Source organism: Bubalus kerabau, chromosome 3 (assembly GCF_029407905.1).
Source record: "Bubalus kerabau isolate K-KA32 ecotype Philippines breed swamp buffalo chromosome 3, PCC_UOA_SB_1v2, whole genome shotgun sequence".
NCBI classification, from domain to species: Eukaryota; Metazoa; Chordata; class Mammalia; order Artiodactyla; family Bovidae; genus Bubalus; species Bubalus kerabau.
In genome coordinates this window covers 42467941-42486246 of record NC_073626.1, presented here as the reverse complement: position 1 = coordinate 42486246, position 18306 = coordinate 42467941, and the positions used below count along the sequence as shown (strand labels likewise).

The window sequence follows — 18306 nt, the reverse complement described above, 5'->3', positions numbered from 1 at the left end:
TTTTAGACCCAGGTGCTGTGCTTGGTCGCTCAGTCACGTCAGACTTTTTGTGACCCCATGGACTGTAGCCTACCAGGCTCCTCTGTCCATGTGATTCTCCAGTCAAGAATACTGGAGTGGGTTGCCATGCCCTCCAGCGGATCTTCCCAACCCAGGTCTCCTGCATTGCAGGATTCTTTACCATCTGAGCCACTAGGGAAGCCCAAGAATACTGCAGTGGGTAGCCTATCCCTTCTCCAGGGGATCTTCCCAACCCAGGAATTGAACCGGGGTCTCCTACATTGCAGGCGGATTCTTTACCAGCTGAGCTACCAGGGAAGCTCTAGACCCAGGTACCATACAACATTATTTTGTGAAAATATCTAATAAAATGGTTTCAAGAACTGCTCTCTCTTATTGGACAAAATTTGCTAGGGCATTAAAGCATGTGAAAAACAAACAAAACCAGAAAAACCCTCATAGTTCTATCAGATTTCTTTTTTTAAAGAATTTTTAATTGGGGGTAATTACAGTATTGTGCTGGTTTGTGCCATGCATCAACATAAATCAGCCACAGGTATACACATGTCCCCTCCCTCTTGAAACTCCCTCCCAGCTCTCACCCCGCCCCACCCCGCCCCACCCCACCAGGTTGTCACAGAGCACTGGGTTGAGCTCCCTGTGTCACACAGATTCCCCCTGGCTAGTTTACATATGGTAATACACAGGTTTCCATGCTTCCCTCTCCGTTCGTCCCACCCTCTTCTTAGCCCGCTGCATCTGCAAGTCTGTTCTGTCTGCGTCTGCACTGCTGCCCTGCAAACAGGTTCATCAGCACCATCTTTCTAGATTCCACACACACGTGTTAATATACTACATGTCTTTCTCTTTCAGACTTACCTCTCTGTACAATAGGCTCTAGGTGGATGAACAATAAGCTCTAGGTTCATCCACCTCATTAGGACTGACTCAAATGTGTTTTTTTATGGCTGAGTAATATTCCATTGCATATATGTACCACATTTCTGTATCCATTCATCTGTCGATGGACATCTAAGTCGCTTCCATGTCCTAGCTATTGTGAAAAGCTCCGCAGTGAACACTGGGGTCCGTGTGGCTCTTTCAGTTATGGTTTTCTCAGGGTATACGCCCAGCAATGGGACTGTTGAGTCATATGGTAGTAGTTCCATTCCTAGCTTTTTAAGGAACCTCCATACTGTTCTCCATAGTGGTTGTATTAGTTTATATTCCCACCAACATGCAAGAGGGTCCCCTTTTCTCTACATCCTCTCCAGCACTTATTGTCTGTAGATTTTTTAAATAATTGACATTCTGACTGGTGTGAGGTGATACTTCATTGTAATTTTGATCTGCATTTCTTTAATGATAGCTCTATCAGATTTCAACACGGGCATACATTAAATCCTTCCTCTATTTTCAATTTTTGGACCATTTTGGTTTTTGGCTTCCCTGGTGGCTCAGAGGTTAAAGCATCTGCCTCCAATGCGGGAGACCTGGGTTCAATCCCTGGGTCGGGAAGACTCCCTGGAGAAGGAAATGGCAACCCACTCCAGTATTCTTGCCTGGAGAATCTCATGGACGGAAGAGCCTGGTAGTCCACAGGGTCACAAAGAGTCGGACATGACTGCATGACTTCACTTTCTTTCACTTTGGTTTTTGGTGCTATTTATAAAGAACATATGTATTATTTATAAGGAACACATACCTATATTTTGTTGTCATCTTTGTGTTAACCTCGTGAGAATTTCTGCCTTTAATAGGTGACTTTACCTCATTCATATTTTTTGTGATAGATGACTTTGATTTTATTCCTACCATCTTATTTTTTATTTCCTATATAATGTTTTCTTGTTATTTTTCCTTTATTACCTTTACTAGTTCAGTCAAATTTTCCTTGTTCCTTTACTTGTCCACTTCATGCTGGTGGTTTGGAAGTTCTACATACTATTCTTATTGGCACCTAAAATTAAATTTTGAACAAATCATTTAACACACACACACACACACACACACACACATATTTATCAATGTGAACTAATTTCAACCTCTTCCTGAGAAACCTGTATGCAGGTCAAGAGTTAGCACCAGACATGGAACAACGAACTGGTTCCAAATTGGGAAGGCTGTATATTGTCACCTTGCTCATTTAACTTATATGCAGAGTACATCATGTGAAATGCCAGGCCGGATGAAGCACAAGCTGGAATCAAGATTGCTGGGAGAAATATCAATAACCTCAGATATGCAGATGATACCACCCTTACGGCAGAAAGTGAAGAGGAACTTAAGAGCCTCTTGATGAAAGTGAAAGAAGAGAGTGGAAAAGATGGCTTAAAACTCAGCATTCAAAAAACTAACATTATGGCATCCAGTCCCATCACTTCATGGCAAATAGATGGGGAAACAGTGGAAACAGTGAGAGACTTTATTTTTGGGGGCTTCAAAATCACTGCAGATGATGCAGCCATGAAATTGAGAGAGGCTTGCTCCTTGGAAGAAAAGCTCTGACCAGCCCAGACAGCATATTAAAAAGACATTACACTGCTGACAAAGGCCCATCTAGTCAGAGCTGTGGTGTGAGAGCTGGACTGTGAAGAAAGCTGAGCGCCGAAGAATTGATGCTTTTGAACTGTGGTGTTGGAGAAGACTCTTGAAAGTCCCCGGACTGCAAGGAGATCAAACCAGTCAATCCTAAAGGAATCAGTCCTGGTGTTCATTGGAAGGACTGATGCTGAAACTGAAACTCCAATACTCTGGCCACCTGATGTGAAGAACTGACTCATTTGAAAAGACCCTGATGCTGGGAAAGATTGAAGGCAGGAGGAAAAGAGGACAAAAGAGGATGAGATGGTTGGGTGGCATCAGTGACTTGATGGACATGAGTTTGAGCAAGCTCCGGGAGTTGGTGATGGACAGGGGCATGCTGCAGTCCATGGGGTCACGAAGAGTTGGACACGACTGAAATGAAGTGAACTAATCGGCAGAATCTGAATAAGAAAATCATTTTAGCCAATTTCCTTCCTCTCATTTTCCTTCATTTCCCATCTGCATCTCATTTTGTTAAAATGACCCAGACTGTTAAACAATTACTATTTTTAACATTAGTTCTACCATTTCAGGGATCCCAACTTCAGCTGTCCTGGTATGGAAATTACTTTTATGCTCACTGATGTTTCTTATGGATGAGTCTTCACTTCTTGGCTTTATCTTTTGTGATGTTATAGTATATCCTATTCCCCCCCCCCCCAAAAAGGGCACAAGTCTGCATACTCCCAATAGTTAATTTTGTTCTTATAGTTAAGTGGGAATTTGGCTGGGGATAGAATTTTAGGTTCAAAATACTCATGGACAATGCTCAAAACGTCTTTTCGTATGTAGTTTCACAAGGTCATTCTGATTCTTAGTCCTTTGCACAGTTTTGGAAGCATGCAAAATTTTAAGTAATGGAATTAAGAAATTTCAGCAGATATAAACACAATGGAATACTACTCAGCCATAAAAAGAATGAAATCTTGCCACTTATGACAACATGGATGGACATAGAGTGTATTTATGCTAAGTAAAGTAAGTCAGAAAAAGACAAATACCATCTCATTTCATGTACATGTGAAAACTAAAAAACAAAGCAAATAAACAAGTCTAACAAAACAGAAGCAGAGTCACAGATACAGAAATCAACAGGGATGCCAGACGGGAGTGGGGATAAGTGAAATAGCTGAGGGAGATAAAGAGGTACAAACTTTGTTAGAAAATAAATGTCAGGGATATAATGTACAGCATAGGGAATACAGTCAGTAATACTGTAATAACCCTGTATGATGACAGATGGTAACTACACTTACCATAGTGATCATTTTGTTAATGTATTGGGTTGGCCAAAAAGTTCATTCAGTATCAGCTTGCTGAATGAACTTTTTGGCCAACCCAATCTGAAACCAGTATTTTAAGTCTATTATACTTCAACTGAAAGGAAAGAAAAGAAAAAAGAAAGAGGGAGGGAGGAATTTCATCAGGATGTATCTAGGTGAAAATGCACTCCTGTGCCACTATCAACTGGCCCTTTCAACCTTAAGATTCTTCTCTCTTCCTCTAGGAAGATACATATTACCTATCCTTGATTAATTTTTCATCTCTTTGGGTTTTTTTCTCTGTGTTCTGAGATATTCTTTACCATCTTTTGTATCACTAATTCAGGATTCTGAGACTGTCCATTTTGCTTTTCAATCCTTCCTTGGTATTCCAGTTTTGATAATCACATTCTTAATTTACACATACTTTCTTATCTTCTTCATTTTCAGAGAAGCTGATCTTGAGTCATGAATTCAATATCCTGTTTTAAATATCTCTGAAGATAGTAATTAGTATTTTGAAAGTTCTCTTCTATTTCTTAGTATTTTGAATACTTAGACAAGTCTATCTGAGTGTTTCTGTTTCAGAATCTGCTGAGGATTCTGTATTATTTGGCCATATTATAAAGGAAGGATTCAGAAAGATCAAGTGAGTTTAGTTAGCTGGCACAGGTTTTCTAAGGCCTTGGATTAGGTAAACCTTTTCCCAAGAGGGGTGGGTTGATCATGGGGATCTCTGGGTGAAGAGTCCACAAATATTTATTGAGCATTTACTATGTGCTGAGATGATGTGCACAGGAAGGCTGAGGACACCTTTTTCCACTGGTGATGTAGGAGAAAGTTTTACTTCAGGAACAAGACACTTCAGCTTATTTACTGTTGGGCAGAGTCGCTCTTTCACTTTTTCCCCCCTTCAAATCTGTTTTCAAAGTTCAAAGGTACTTTATGTTCTTATTCTGCAGTCCAAGTCCTAACACATGGAATCTTCCGAGGCAGATCCCTATTTTATTTTAGAAATCTAGCCTTAGTGACTTTAGTCTGGGAGCAAAAGTCACAGCCAAGCCCTACAGTAGTAATTCTGAATCCCTGGCTGCAAAGTAGAATCACTTGGGGAGTTTTTTAAAAAAAAATCCTTATGCCTGGAGTTCCATCCTTTGAGATCTAATATTCTTATTTAACTGGTCTGGACTGAGACCTGGGCATCAGGATTTTAAAAGCTCCTCAGGTAATTCTAAATTCAGCCAAAGTTGAGAACTTGCTACATAAGAGGCTTGCTGGCCCAGCGGTTCCATATTGTTTTTTTTGTTTGATTGTTTGTTTTTAATTTTTTTAAATTTTATTTTATTTTTAAACTTTACATAACTGTATTAGTTTTGCCAAATATCAAAATGAATCCGCCACAGGTATACATGTGTTCCCCATCCTGACCCCTCCTCCCTCCTCCCTCCCCATTCCATCCCTCTGGGTCGTCCCAGTGCACCAGCCCCAAGCATCCAGTATTGTTTTATAACAACCCTGATGACTGCCCCATAGCCTGCTTTGGCTCCCTTGCACCAGCTAACCAAGCTTGGAGTTCTGCCCAAGTTTGTGGAAAAGAACAGTATGTAGCTCTGCAGAGGTCTTTACACCTGTTGTGGGTTGGGTTTCCTGAGTCTAGTTTCCATCAGTCCAATTTTATCTACATATTCCAGAAATTCTTCATAATTTTTGACGTACTTCTTGAAGTTTTCCTGTTTTCTACCACTAACATGGATTTCTTCCTCTTTTTTGAAATCATTCTCCATCCATCCCCTTCCCTTCCCCAACTCTCATTTCAGTGGGATTCATGGAGGGAAAGAAGGTGAGGGGGAAAGGTACTCCCAACAACTCAACTCCCTGTAGATCACTCTGTTGAAATTTCCACATTTGAAAATACTGCCGACTGTCTGTACTCTGCATTCAGATGTGGTTGAAAGTACTGTGAGGCAAGAGTTAGTTTAACTCAGAGAGCATTTTGATGTACCTACTCCAAGCACAAAGTTAACAAATCAGAAGAGGTGAGAGATGGGAGGTGGGGGAAGAGGAGCTGGTAGCTCTTCAGAGCTGTATGTCAGTCAATTGGTTTTTCTAAGAAAATAAAGCTTAAAAGTAACAATGTAGCCACTACTGGCAATGAAACTAAAGTATGATGACTAAAGTATCAGTCATCATGATAATGTCAATTAGAGGACCTTAGAACACAGTAACTTTTCTTTAATGGAAAAAGGACAGCATTGCATAAAAATTACAAGATGGTCATCTTAATTGACATAAAAACACACACTGGAACAGGATCTATTGATCTGCAACCATTAGGATCCTGACAGAGGGAGTAAAATATCACAATTTCTTTGAGAAAGATTAAGTTCTGTCAAATTAATGTGCAATTCTGTCTTCCACAAAGAAACCATTAAAAGGAAGCAAAAGATCACAATTCAATATAAGCCTTTTGATTCCATCCATAACTTTGTTCTTCAAAAAACCAACCAACAAAAATCCTGGAGAAATATGATTAGGTAAGATTACTAAGAAGGTATATAATTATTTTAAAGACTGTTACCAAAGACAAACTGATTATGGGTTCCAGATCAACCCTGGTAAAGGAAAATGATTTGCTAATGGATTGGCTGGAGAGTATAAGGGAAAGAGAAGTCTAGGGTTTATTTCCTTAAATCTATTTAAAGACAGCAAAACATATGCTATAAACATAATATAGAAGATAAAGAAATTAAGTGTCTGCCACATTCTAAGCACCTTTCTTAACTGTCACAACAATCTGTGGGGGTAAAAAATTCTTCTTCTCATTTTACAGATGAGAAAGATGGATGCTCAAGGTGATTAAGGAACTTGTCTAAAGTCATAAAAATATCAAGTAGTGGTTCTGAGATTCAAAATTCGTGTCTATCACTTCTGAAGCCTGTGGGCCCCTTCCCCTGACTATTCATTGTACCTTTATACAGAAATGACAGAAACTCAGTCCCTCTTGTATATCTATAATGACACATTATAATGGATGATCATTGTCTGTAGTTTTTCTTTCACAACTGACCTTAGTTCTAGGATTTCTACTCGGTTTTGAATAGTCTATAGTGATGCTGCAAAAAAGGCACATCAGTCAAGACAAGACTGAGAAGACTTTAAAAGGAACAAGGTGATCTTGGTTTCTGACAGGGACCACTTCTGAGTCAACCTTCTGTCCTCCTCCCACACAGAGTTGCAAAGAGCTTCATATAGGTTTCACAGAGGGAGAGCGGAACACCTTAACCTTGACAACTGACAATACAACAAATTTTTATAAAATTGATTTGTTCCAGAAAACCCAAAAGGGCTTCTGGGATAAAAAAGAATAAACCATTTACTCTAAAATTCCCCAGGAAAATACAGACTAACAAGAGAGACAAAAAAATTAGTCATTGCCTTTTCTTAATATATTTAGAGACAGAAAAGAATAAAATTATATAAAAGATTATTCCAATATATCAAAAATTCTATTCACAGAATATATTAGAATATTATAGAATAGATAGAATTCTATATGGAATATTATATATCAATATAGCATGTTGATAGAATATTAGATATCAATATGTAGATATATATTATAGATAATATAGATAATAATATACATCTAATATATAGATATCTCTCTCTATATATATATATAGATATATATCATGGCAAATAGATGGGGAAACAGTGGCAGACTTTATTTTTCTGGGTTCCAAAATCACTGCAGATGGTGACTGCAGCCATGAAATTAAAAGACGCTTACTCCTTGGAAGGAAAGTTATGACCAACTTAGATAGCATATTGAAAAGCAGAGATATTACTTTGCCAACAAAGGTCTGTCTAGTCAAGGCTATGGTTTTTCCTGTGGTCATGTATGAATGGGAGAGTTGGACTGTGAAGAAAGCTGAGTGCTGAAGAATTGATGCTTTTGAGCTGTGGTGTTGGAGAAGACTCTTGAGAGTCCCCTGGACTGCAAGGAGATCCAACCAGGCCATTCTAAAGGAGATCAGTCCTGAGTGTTCTTTGGAAGGAATGATGCTAAAGCTGAAACTCCAGTACTTTGGCCACCTCATGCGAAGAGTTGACTCATTGGAAAAGACTCTGATGCTGGGAGGGATTGGGGACAGGAGGAAAAGGGGACAACAGAGGATGAGATGGCTGGATGGCATCACCGACTCGATGTACATGAGTCTGAGTGAACTCCGGGAGTTGGTGATGGACAGGGAGGCCTGGCATGCTGTGATTCATGGGGTCGCAAAGAGTTGGACACGACTGAGCAACTGAACTGAACTGATTGATCTCTACTATTCTATCAATATATTATACAATATATAATATATATCAATATAGAATATTGATAGAATATTAGATAGAATAAGATAGAATATTATCCTTCATGCAAAAAGGGATTATAAGAAAAAATTAATATATCTGCTCTTTTCTGCAAAAAAAATACAAGAATAAACCAAGAATTAATGAGACTGGCTACTTATAAGAGGCAGAAATTTAGGAACAGAGTGGAAATAATGAGGTAATGGGACAGGTTAGTAGGATGAGGGGGATAACACTTCTGAGTGTGTCTTTTTATATCATCTAGAATCATGGTAATGTTTCATATACCCCAAAAACAAATAATTAAAACCAACCAGAGCGTGAGGGGAACGCCAATGGAAGGCAAACATAACAGATGAACTTAACTGTATTACAAGTGAGGAACATAACCACAACGAAGGGAATGAAAATGAAAGAACTAACTTAAGTTGGAGAGTAGTATTTTCAGTGTATGACAGGCTCAGGACAAAAGGAACTACTTTCAAGATACATTCTACTTAGGAAATCTGTTTTTCACGGGGGCGGGCGGGGGGCGGTGCGTGCGTGCGTGCGTGTGTGTGTGTGTGTGTGTGTGTGTGCATTCAGTCACTCATTCATGTCCGACTCTTTGCGACCCGATGGACTGTAGCCCTCCAGGCTCTTCTGTCCATTGGATTTCCCAGGCAAGAATATTGGAGGGGTATGGGTTAGCAATTCTGAAACTGCTTTCTGTGTATACTATGATTAAGCAAATAAATAAATATACTGTGGATAATGAGAGCCAGGTTTCTCACTGTAGGAGAAAGCAGTTTCAAAGAAGCAGAGAGAAGGCTAAAACAAATCTGTGATGGGGTGAAACTGAAAGTGTCAGTACGTACCCATAGTTTTTAACGTATTATTGACCAGGGGATTTCAGCAGAAACTAACACCTGTGGCCAGCAATTTATAAATAAATCTTGAAAAGTCTCTGGTCAATAAAGTTCAGGTAACAGAAAATGTATTAGTATGTTTCTAGTCAATAATGAGTTAATACATATTCACATACTAATACAGAAGTATACATAGATATGTACAGATGCACATTGAAGTACATGTATTTCCTGGACCTCTTAAGAGCTTCTAGAAGCAATAACATTCCATAGCATGAGTATACCTAGCACCCAAATCTTCATTTCTAAATACCATTCTCCAGGAAAAGGAATCAGAGCTCCTTAGAGAAATGGCTGATTCTACACCTGGGGCAGGAAAATTAACCAAATAAACCCTGAACATCCAGTGGTGTCCAAAGCAAGCATGTGCTCAAGAAACAGTGTTGAAAGGACAAAGGAGCCAAGCTGAAGGAATTTTCAATCTCCAAATCTAGGACAATCTGAGCAACAAGAATATTAATGAACAATAACCTACAGAATAAAACAATATCCATGGGTCAATACTGGTGTAAACAAGTGAATAAACAAACAGGGGAGAAGAGGCAGTTCTTCCTTACAGCAGAACTCTAATTAAATGTAGAAGAAACAGTGGAAATAGAAAAGTCACCATTAGGCAAATTATATACCACAGTAATAACTGTTGCATACAAAAATCATTCATTCAAGGGTGCTAAAGTTAGTGTGTGAAGGTGTGATATAAAAGAGGTTATTTCCATAGTTTCCTAATATTTCCCTCCCAATGAGACACTTCGTAATTATGGACAGAAAAACAGTAACTTTATAGTGGAAAAACATAGACCCCACCTTAACCAAGTGATCCAAGTTAATATCCCCAGCAGTGAGACCAATGTCATGCACCTCCTGATAACTGAGAAGGGCGCAACATCACTTATGTGGTATTTTTCCAAATATGTGTAGCCTCAATCTGATCAGGGGAAAACATCAGACAAACCCAAATTGAGGGATATTCTACAATAATTGGCCAGTTATCTTCAAAAGTGTTAAAGTCATGAAAAACAAGAAAGATGATAAACTGTCACAGATTGAAGGAGACAACTAAATTACAATGTTGGATGCTGAATTTGATGGTGTGCTGGAAAAGGACATCAACATGGCAACTGGTGACATTAAAGTTAAGATGTGCAGAATGGTTAATAGCACTGAATCCATGTTAATTTCCTGATTTTGCTAATGTATTGTGGTTAAGTAAAGGGGAAGCTAAGAGGAAATTCTCTGTACTAGTTTTGCAACTTTTCTGAAAGTTAAAAATTATTTCAGTGAAACATTAAAAAAAATGACTCCCGTTGAAAATATTACCAAAAGCAAGATTTGATTTAATTTAGCAGTGGTAGCTTTGTGGTATTGCCTATAACTGGGAAGTTTTTCCTTTTACTTTAGTTGACAAAAACCTCTAGTTTTAAAACATAAATTGCTGAGTTAGGGAAGTCACTGTAGCATAGGTGAAAAATCCTTTACTTTGCATGTTTGAAAATTTTCATAATAAAAATTTTAAAAATGTTATAGACAAGATTTCTAAATGCTAATTAATATACTGAAGAGAATTTCCTATTATTTCTATAACTTTCATAAACATTTAGAATTTGGTCATAGAATTTTTAGGGCTAATAGGACCTTAGAAATCAAGACAGCTTCCCTTGTGTCACTGTACACGAAAGAAGCTAAAGCTAGAGAGGCAACATCCAGTTAGAGCTGGCCACAGTCTGAACCCTCTCTCTCAGCTCCTAGTCTAGGTGCTTCTCCAACGTTATACATCTGAGCTCTTCTTCATCTATTCTAAACTTATCAAGAATGATAACTATCTAAACACTTTAACTACAATAGGACAACAATACTATTTATAACTGTTTCCAATTTAAACAAAAGCGAAATTTGAACTAATTTACCAGACCTGTGAAAATGAAAAATGGGTTCAAAATAGAAGGTAAAATAATGTTGTGGTTCAATATGAAACATTAAAGATGAGAGAATCAACTATTCTAGTTTACATTTTAAAAACGAACTCTCATTCCTGTGACCATCCTTGTTTAGTGACTTGATTTTTTTAATGTGTGTATTTCTTTTTTGGGGCACACAATCCATTTAGTTTAGTCTTTCAATAGTTTATAATTTCCCTGTAAGGGACTTCCTACATATTTTTTGTTACATATATTCCTAGATATTCTAGTTCATTATGCTATTTCAAATGAAACCTTTATTTTTCAAATTTTAAACTTTTTATTTGGTACTGGGGTATAGCCAATTAACAAGTTGTGGTAGTTTCAGGTGAACAGCAAAGGGACTCAGCCCGTACACATACATGTAACCATTCTCCCCCAAACCCCACTCCCATCTGGGCTGGCACATAACACTGAACAGAGTTCTATGTGCTATACAATAGGTCCTTGTTGTTTATCCGTTTTGAATATAGTAGTGTGTACACGACCTTCCCAAAGTCCCTAACTATCCCTTCCTCCTGGAACCGTAAGTTGGTCTTGTTTCTGTTTTGCAAGTAAGTTAGCTGTATCATTTCTTTTTAGATCCCACATGTAAGGGATGCCATACTCCACTCAGTAGGACACTCTCCAGGTCTGCACACATTGCTGCAAATGGCACTGTTTCACTCTTTTTGATGGCTGAGTAATATTCCATGCTCTATATGCACCACAGCTTCTGTATCCATTCCTCTGTTGACACACATTTAGGTTGTTTCCATGTCCTGGCTATTGCAAACAGTGCTGCAATCAATACTGGGGTGCACGGATCCTTTCAGATCATGCTTTCCTCTGGGTATATGCCCAGGAGTGGGACTGCTGGGTCATATGGTAGCTCTATTTTTAGTTTTTTAAGGACCTCCATATTGTTCTCCATAGTGGTTATACCAATTTACATTCCCAGCAACGGTGTAGGAAGGTTCCCTTCTCTCCACACCCTCTCCAGCATCTGTTGTTTGTGAATTTTTTATGATAGCCATTCTGACCAGTGTAAGGTGTTATCTCATTGAGGCTTGGATTTGTACTGCTCTAATAACTAGCAATGTTGGACATCTCTTCATGTGCCTGTTGGCCATCTGTATCTCCTTGTTGGAGAAATGTCTATTTAGGTTTTCTGCCCATTTTTTGAGAGGGCCGTGTGTTTTAATGCTGTTAAGGATCAAAGTGTTTATAAATTTTGGAGACTAATCCCTTACTGATTTAAAAAAACAACTTTTTTTTGGCTGCACCACACAGCTTGTAGGATCTTTAGTTCCCTGACCAGGGACTGAACCCCAGGCCACGGTAGTGAAAGTGCTAAGTCCTAACCACTGGACCGCCAGAGAATTCCCTTGATTTTTTTAAAAAATTTTAATGGATGTTATTTCTTTATGCTTTCTCACAACTGTCTTTTTGAAGTACTTTCGCTTAGTAAATGGCATCTTACAAACATTTATCCATGCAGAAAGCATTTGCTGAACACCAAATGTGTGTAAGGCTCTGTAAGTGACGCTGGAAACAAAAAGATGAAGAAAGGTTCTTGTCGTCCAGCGTGCACTGTGCACTGGAGAGGGGCAGGTGCTGACCGGAGGGCACAGTGACAAGTGGTGTACACAGTGGCGCCTGGTATGTGCACACCTCCCTCTGGGAGGGGGAAGGGTGCTCCGCTACCCTGGTCCTCACCCTATTCTTACACCCTATTTAGCAAATAAAACAAAAAAATGAAACAGCTTCAGGTAATTCTATAAATGACTAAGCAGAACTTGAACCCAGGTCTCCTGACACCAAACAGAATAAATTAATCCCCAGTTTTGATCTGTCTAATATGATGAACCATTTTTTATCCTGACAACAGCCTGTGAGATGAGTTTGAGAGCCTTGAAGGGCATTACCATCTACTGCTCTATTTAGTAAACGTAATCTTGGGTAATTTATGTAACTTCTCTGAACTCACTTTTCTTGCCTAGGGATAATTAATCATACCTCAAAAGGTTACTGTGAGAAATAAATGAATAAATATGTAAGGTAACTAATATGGCTATTGGCACACCAAGGAGTCCACAGACTAAGAATTCCTTATTGGATGGGCTTACCTTTTACTCACTTTTTTAAAGAGTTTGAAGAACCTGGTACAGTGTTGGCGCATGTAGGTTGAGTGAATATTTACTAAATGAAGTCCTTATTAAATAAATGTTCAATTTAAAACTATTCTACAGATAAATATTCAGTACATTTATTCGTTTAAAGATTTTAAAAAGGAAAGCTCCATTTTGTCCACATAACTGGGACCTCTCACAGCAGTACTTACTCTCTACTGTTGCTCCCTCATTTGGGTTTGAATACCCTTCTCCTTTCCGTTTGATTCTTCGAATAATGCCCCCATCTTCAAATAAATCCTCTCCTTTGAAATCAAGGAGCTCAATCTAGAAAGGAAAAAGGGATATGGCTGAGAATGGCCCAAACAAACTCAATTTAACATACTTAAATGCTAGGGCAACTATTCTTCATTTTACAAAACAAAACTCTGTTTTATATTTATCTGCTTCTCAGTTATTGGAAAAGCAGGGAAAAAAGAACACTGCACTTTTCAATACCTGGAAAGAACCTTCATGTAATGATAATGTCTAGGACCACATCCTGTGGGGCTACACTGCAAAGACAGACAGGAAATACTAGGAAAACTGCCTTGTGGGCAAAACGCCAGAGTGACACAGTTCTGGCCCAAAACTACTTTGTTTAACTCTAGAGGCCACCACTTTTTCACCCCAGATGCATGGAATTCCCTTCTTAAAATGTAAGACTAAACCCTATGAATCAGGCCTACAACCAACTAAAGGTGTATTTTACCTGGGTACAATGTTTCAGTCATTTTCCCTCTTAATTTTTTAATTAAGTGTGGCCAAATATGTGTGACTCAACACAGGATGCATAACATTTTATCACCACCTACTGCTTCTAATGAGGAAGTGAGATCTGGGACAGTCATAAACCTCTGTCATAAAAATAGCTTTACAACTTGGTTTAGGTGTATTTCAACATTTATCTCCCACATTTCCCATCCTGTCCTCTGGTCAGGTCTGAGTATGTCACAACTCACACCACTGACCAGAACCTTTATTTCTAAGCCTGGTTTCTTTTGTTTATTTGGATATGACCGTTTTGTGCCAGAGACACGTTTCTAAGAAAGCACTGGCACACACCCCTTGGGTTTGTGGGAAACAATTCAAGACGCCAAGCCCCAAAATAAACAAAGTGGACCCGATCCTCAATAGCGAGCTCAGCCTGTGGCACTGCCTGCCGCCTTGGAGGCAGCACTGGGGCAGAGCAGGCGCTAGCAAGGCAACCTCACACACGTACTTGCCTCAAAAAAGAGAGTTGCGTTCGAGGGAATTTTGGGGAGACTGCCAGCCGAGCCATATGCATATTCTGGTTTGCACAGTAAATGACAGATCTCCCCTTTCTTCATGGTAGCCACCCCAATGTCCCATGCCTTGATAACTTGGCCTAGGAGAAAGGAAAAAGTGGTTGAAAGCTATAGGCTATATTTTAAGACTTTCACAAAACAAAAAATCAAACACATTTCCCATTCCTTAAACTATATACTTCTCAGCTAGGAAGCAGGGGCTACAAAAAAACTCAGTAAAAGTTACACACTAAGAAACAAATCGTGATTTTTTTTTTCCTGAGAGCTAACAGAGAAGATTCTCTGTTGAGAAGCATGAAAGTGGTATCAGATTCTAAACTGCTCAAAGACTAAGTCTTTGAAAAGTGGCAGTAACATAATCTCTGAAATGTGGCTGGGCTGCAGTTGTTGCTTAATTTATAATTTCAACTGTAAGAATAAGTGCGTGTTTTCTAGGCAGAGATGGAATAAAAATAGTATAGAAAATGGAATTTGTCCTAAGAAAGCTTATAATTTAGTTGGGTAGACAAAAACAACAAACAAGAAGCATTTGGAAAAGTATAAATTGCATAAAACGGCCCATGAAACAGATTTCTCCTCAAAATTTAGAGTAAAAAAAAAAAGTGGTTTTTGTTTTTCTAAAAAACCAGAATGATGTGTGTCTTCTTCTGCCAAATCACAAGAACTACAGAACTCAGAATGTTTTTTTTTTTTGCTTATTTCCAGGAAACTAAAAGTTTACTGCTTAACTGTAAAACTGTATTTTTTTTTTTTTTTTTTGGGATATGGACCATTTCTAAAGTCTTTATTGAATTTGTTACACTACTGCTTCTGTTTTATTATTCTGGCTTTTTTGGCCACAGGCATGTGGGATCTTAGCTCCCGATCAGGGATCAAACCCGCACGCCCTGCACTGGAAGGTGAAGTCTTAACCACTGGACCACCAGGAAGAAGCTTAACCCAAATCCTCTGGAAAACAACAGAGAATGTACAAAACTTCAAGCGATGATATACAAATTTGAGGTGCTCTGTCAAAGACTTGAGTATTCAAAGTGAGACCAGGTGAGCAATGAACACCAGAAAGAGCAAAGTTTTGAAGACAGCTGTTATCTTGAACTGAGAGCTGATGGTAGGATTACAGTAAGGATGATTAAAATAAGGGGAACTCTATGCTAACGTATATAAGTAGAGATGGACAAAGCATTTGTGACTTATGACTTCAGCTTACTCTTAAGCATTACAACTTTTCAAAATATCAGATATACTTATTTTAAAGTGTATGTAAGGTATACATGCCTATTTTTACAAACACCTAAGAGAGAAAGATATAAGTGAAAAGTCATTCATTCCCCTCCTTATAAGAAGCCACTGTTGTATTTTCTTTTTTGTATCTTTCCAGTGTGCACTACTGCTTTTTAAAAAATTTAAAACAAAAGGACAGCATACTATACATTCAGGTCGGAACTGCTTTTTATGTATATAAAATATATATACATATATTTTAATTATATATAAATATATAACATTATAAAATGCTATAAATATATATAAATGTTTATAATTTCTATATGTGTGTATATATGTATATATACACACACTTATATCTTTATTCATCAGCTGATACGAGGATATGAATTTTAGAAGTTAGCAATACAGCCTGCTTTAACTCCAGACTGCATAAATTAGAATACCAGGTTTGGCCCATATTAGTTGTGTGACCTTGTACAAGTTGCCTTGTCTGCAAAACGTAGATAATAATAGTACTTGCCATATAGTTGTTGTAAGAATTCAAGTGCCTGGCTATTATATACACTGAATAAAGAACAGTCGTCGTCATCATCATCATAAATACATAGTGACCTACTTCATTGTCAGTGGCTTCAGAATATTCCAGTCACTCTACTCTTGAGAAACATTATCATCAACAGTACTCTAATAAGGATTTTTGTCCCTTATGTTTGCCTATTTTGTGCAAGTATATTTGGAGAGTGAATTCCTAGAAGTGCGAAAGTGATGTGCACTTTCTATTTGATAGATATTGCCCAACTGCCCTTCCAAAAGGGCTACATCAATATATATGCCCACACACGGTTCCAAAGTGAACAGTCTAGAATCTTCGGAAGAAATGTAAAGTCTGCTGTGGACAGGCTGCTTCAGAGTCATTGATGCTCCTCAAAGACTATGACTGGTTTTAGTGTGGTCCATACAGAACTTTTTTTACTCTCAACTCTGCTATTTTAAGACCAATAATACCTTACACCCTCTTTGACTGGAAAGAGGAAATCATATTGTGGGGGTACTACTGTATATTTGTTCAAGACATTTAGCCAATTACTGAGGAGCAAAGGTCTGTCTAGGTTCTAAAAATTTGAAAGTGGCTGTTCCCTTCTTCCATCTAAGAAGCATGCAACGTAGTCTGGCTAGTGCAGCAGAAAGACACATGCCCTGTTTGTTTTTTTAAGGATATGGTGAACACCAACACAGAACACAAATAGTGGCTTTTGCCTTGGGCTGGGGATTGGCGCAATCAGCAAAAGCTTAATTCACAGATGATGTCTATGGTAGGCCTGAGAAGCTGGAAACAGCAGTCTGGCTATTAAATCCACAGGAGCCCCAAGCTATATAAATCATGTCTGTGCCTTTGGCTTTTCTTCTCATTCAGGAACATTTAAGTTTCTCTTACACAGAACTTCAGATACTGAATGAAACATGTTGAGCAAAGAGCCAGCCTGATATGAACATGGATATGTTTCTAAAGCTGTCCATCTTGGGCCTCTTCATAAAAAGCACTTCCCCGATTTAAAAAAACAAAAACTCATTATAGAACACTTGGAATGTATATAAAAACACAGAGAATACAATAAGAAAAAAAAATATAGGCAATTTCAGCATCTGGAATAAAACGTCAATTTCTTGGTTCATTTTCTTCCAATTGTGTATGTCTACTTTGTACACATATTAAATTTTTGTATATACATTCTTAAAATTCTGGTCATAGTTTATTTGATTTTGTAGCCTACTCTTTACACTTATATGGGCATTTTTTTCTGTTAAAAGACAGTATCTGAAAATATGACTTTTAATAGCTATATGCAATTTCATCTTTTGAATATGCCATGCTTTCATTACTCTCCTAATAAACAATTAGACTTCTTTATAAAAGCCTCTCACCTGACTCATTAGGACCAAGGTGGTAGGTTAGTTTAAAATGTTGCTTCGAGTGAAGAATCATAAAAAGAACATATATATGATGTCAAACTTTTTTTAAACTTCAGTTCAGTTCAGTTCATTGTTCGGTCGTGTCCGACTCTTTGCCACCCCATGAATCACAGCATGCCAGGCCTCCCTGTCCATCACCAACTCCCGGAGTTCACTTAGACTCATGTCCATCGAGTCAGTGATGCCATCCAGCCATCTCATCCTCTGTCGTCCCCTTCTCCTCCTGCCCCCAATCCCTCCCAGCATCAGAGTCTTTTCCAATGAGTCAACTCTTTGCATGAGGTGGCCAAAGTACTGGAGTTTCAGCTTTAGCATCATTCCTTCCAAAGAACACTCAAGACTGATCTTCAGAATGGACTGGTTGGATCTCCTTGCAGTCCAATGGACTCTCAAGAGTCTTCACCAACACCACAGTTCAAAAGCATCAATTCTTTGGCGCTCAGCCTTCTTCACAGTCCAACTCTCACATCCATACACGACCACAGGAAAAACCATAGCCTTGACTAGGCAGACCTTTGTTGGCAAAGTAATGTCTCTGCTTTTGAATATGCTATCTAGGTTGGACATAACTTTCCTTCCAAGGAGTAAGCGTCTTTTAA

The 18306-nt window shown here is 38.4% G+C and overlaps 1 protein-coding gene across 3 annotated transcripts in view; it reads right to left on the bottom strand.

Annotated features, from left to right (window-relative positions):
- FKBP5 (FKBP prolyl isomerase 5) overlaps window positions 1-18306 on the bottom strand; it is a 116576-nt gene that overhangs the window by 22861 nt on the left and 75409 nt on the right. For all 3 annotated transcript variants that reach the window (XM_055571613.1, XM_055571612.1, XM_055571611.1), the window contains 2 exons: window positions 14447-14589; window positions 13394-13508 (listed from right to left, as the gene is read on the bottom strand). In XM_055571613.1, the coding sequence (XP_055427588.1) occupies window positions 13394-13508; window positions 14447-14589 (258 nt within the window). The remainder of the gene's footprint in view (window positions 1-13393; window positions 13509-14446; window positions 14590-18306) is intronic.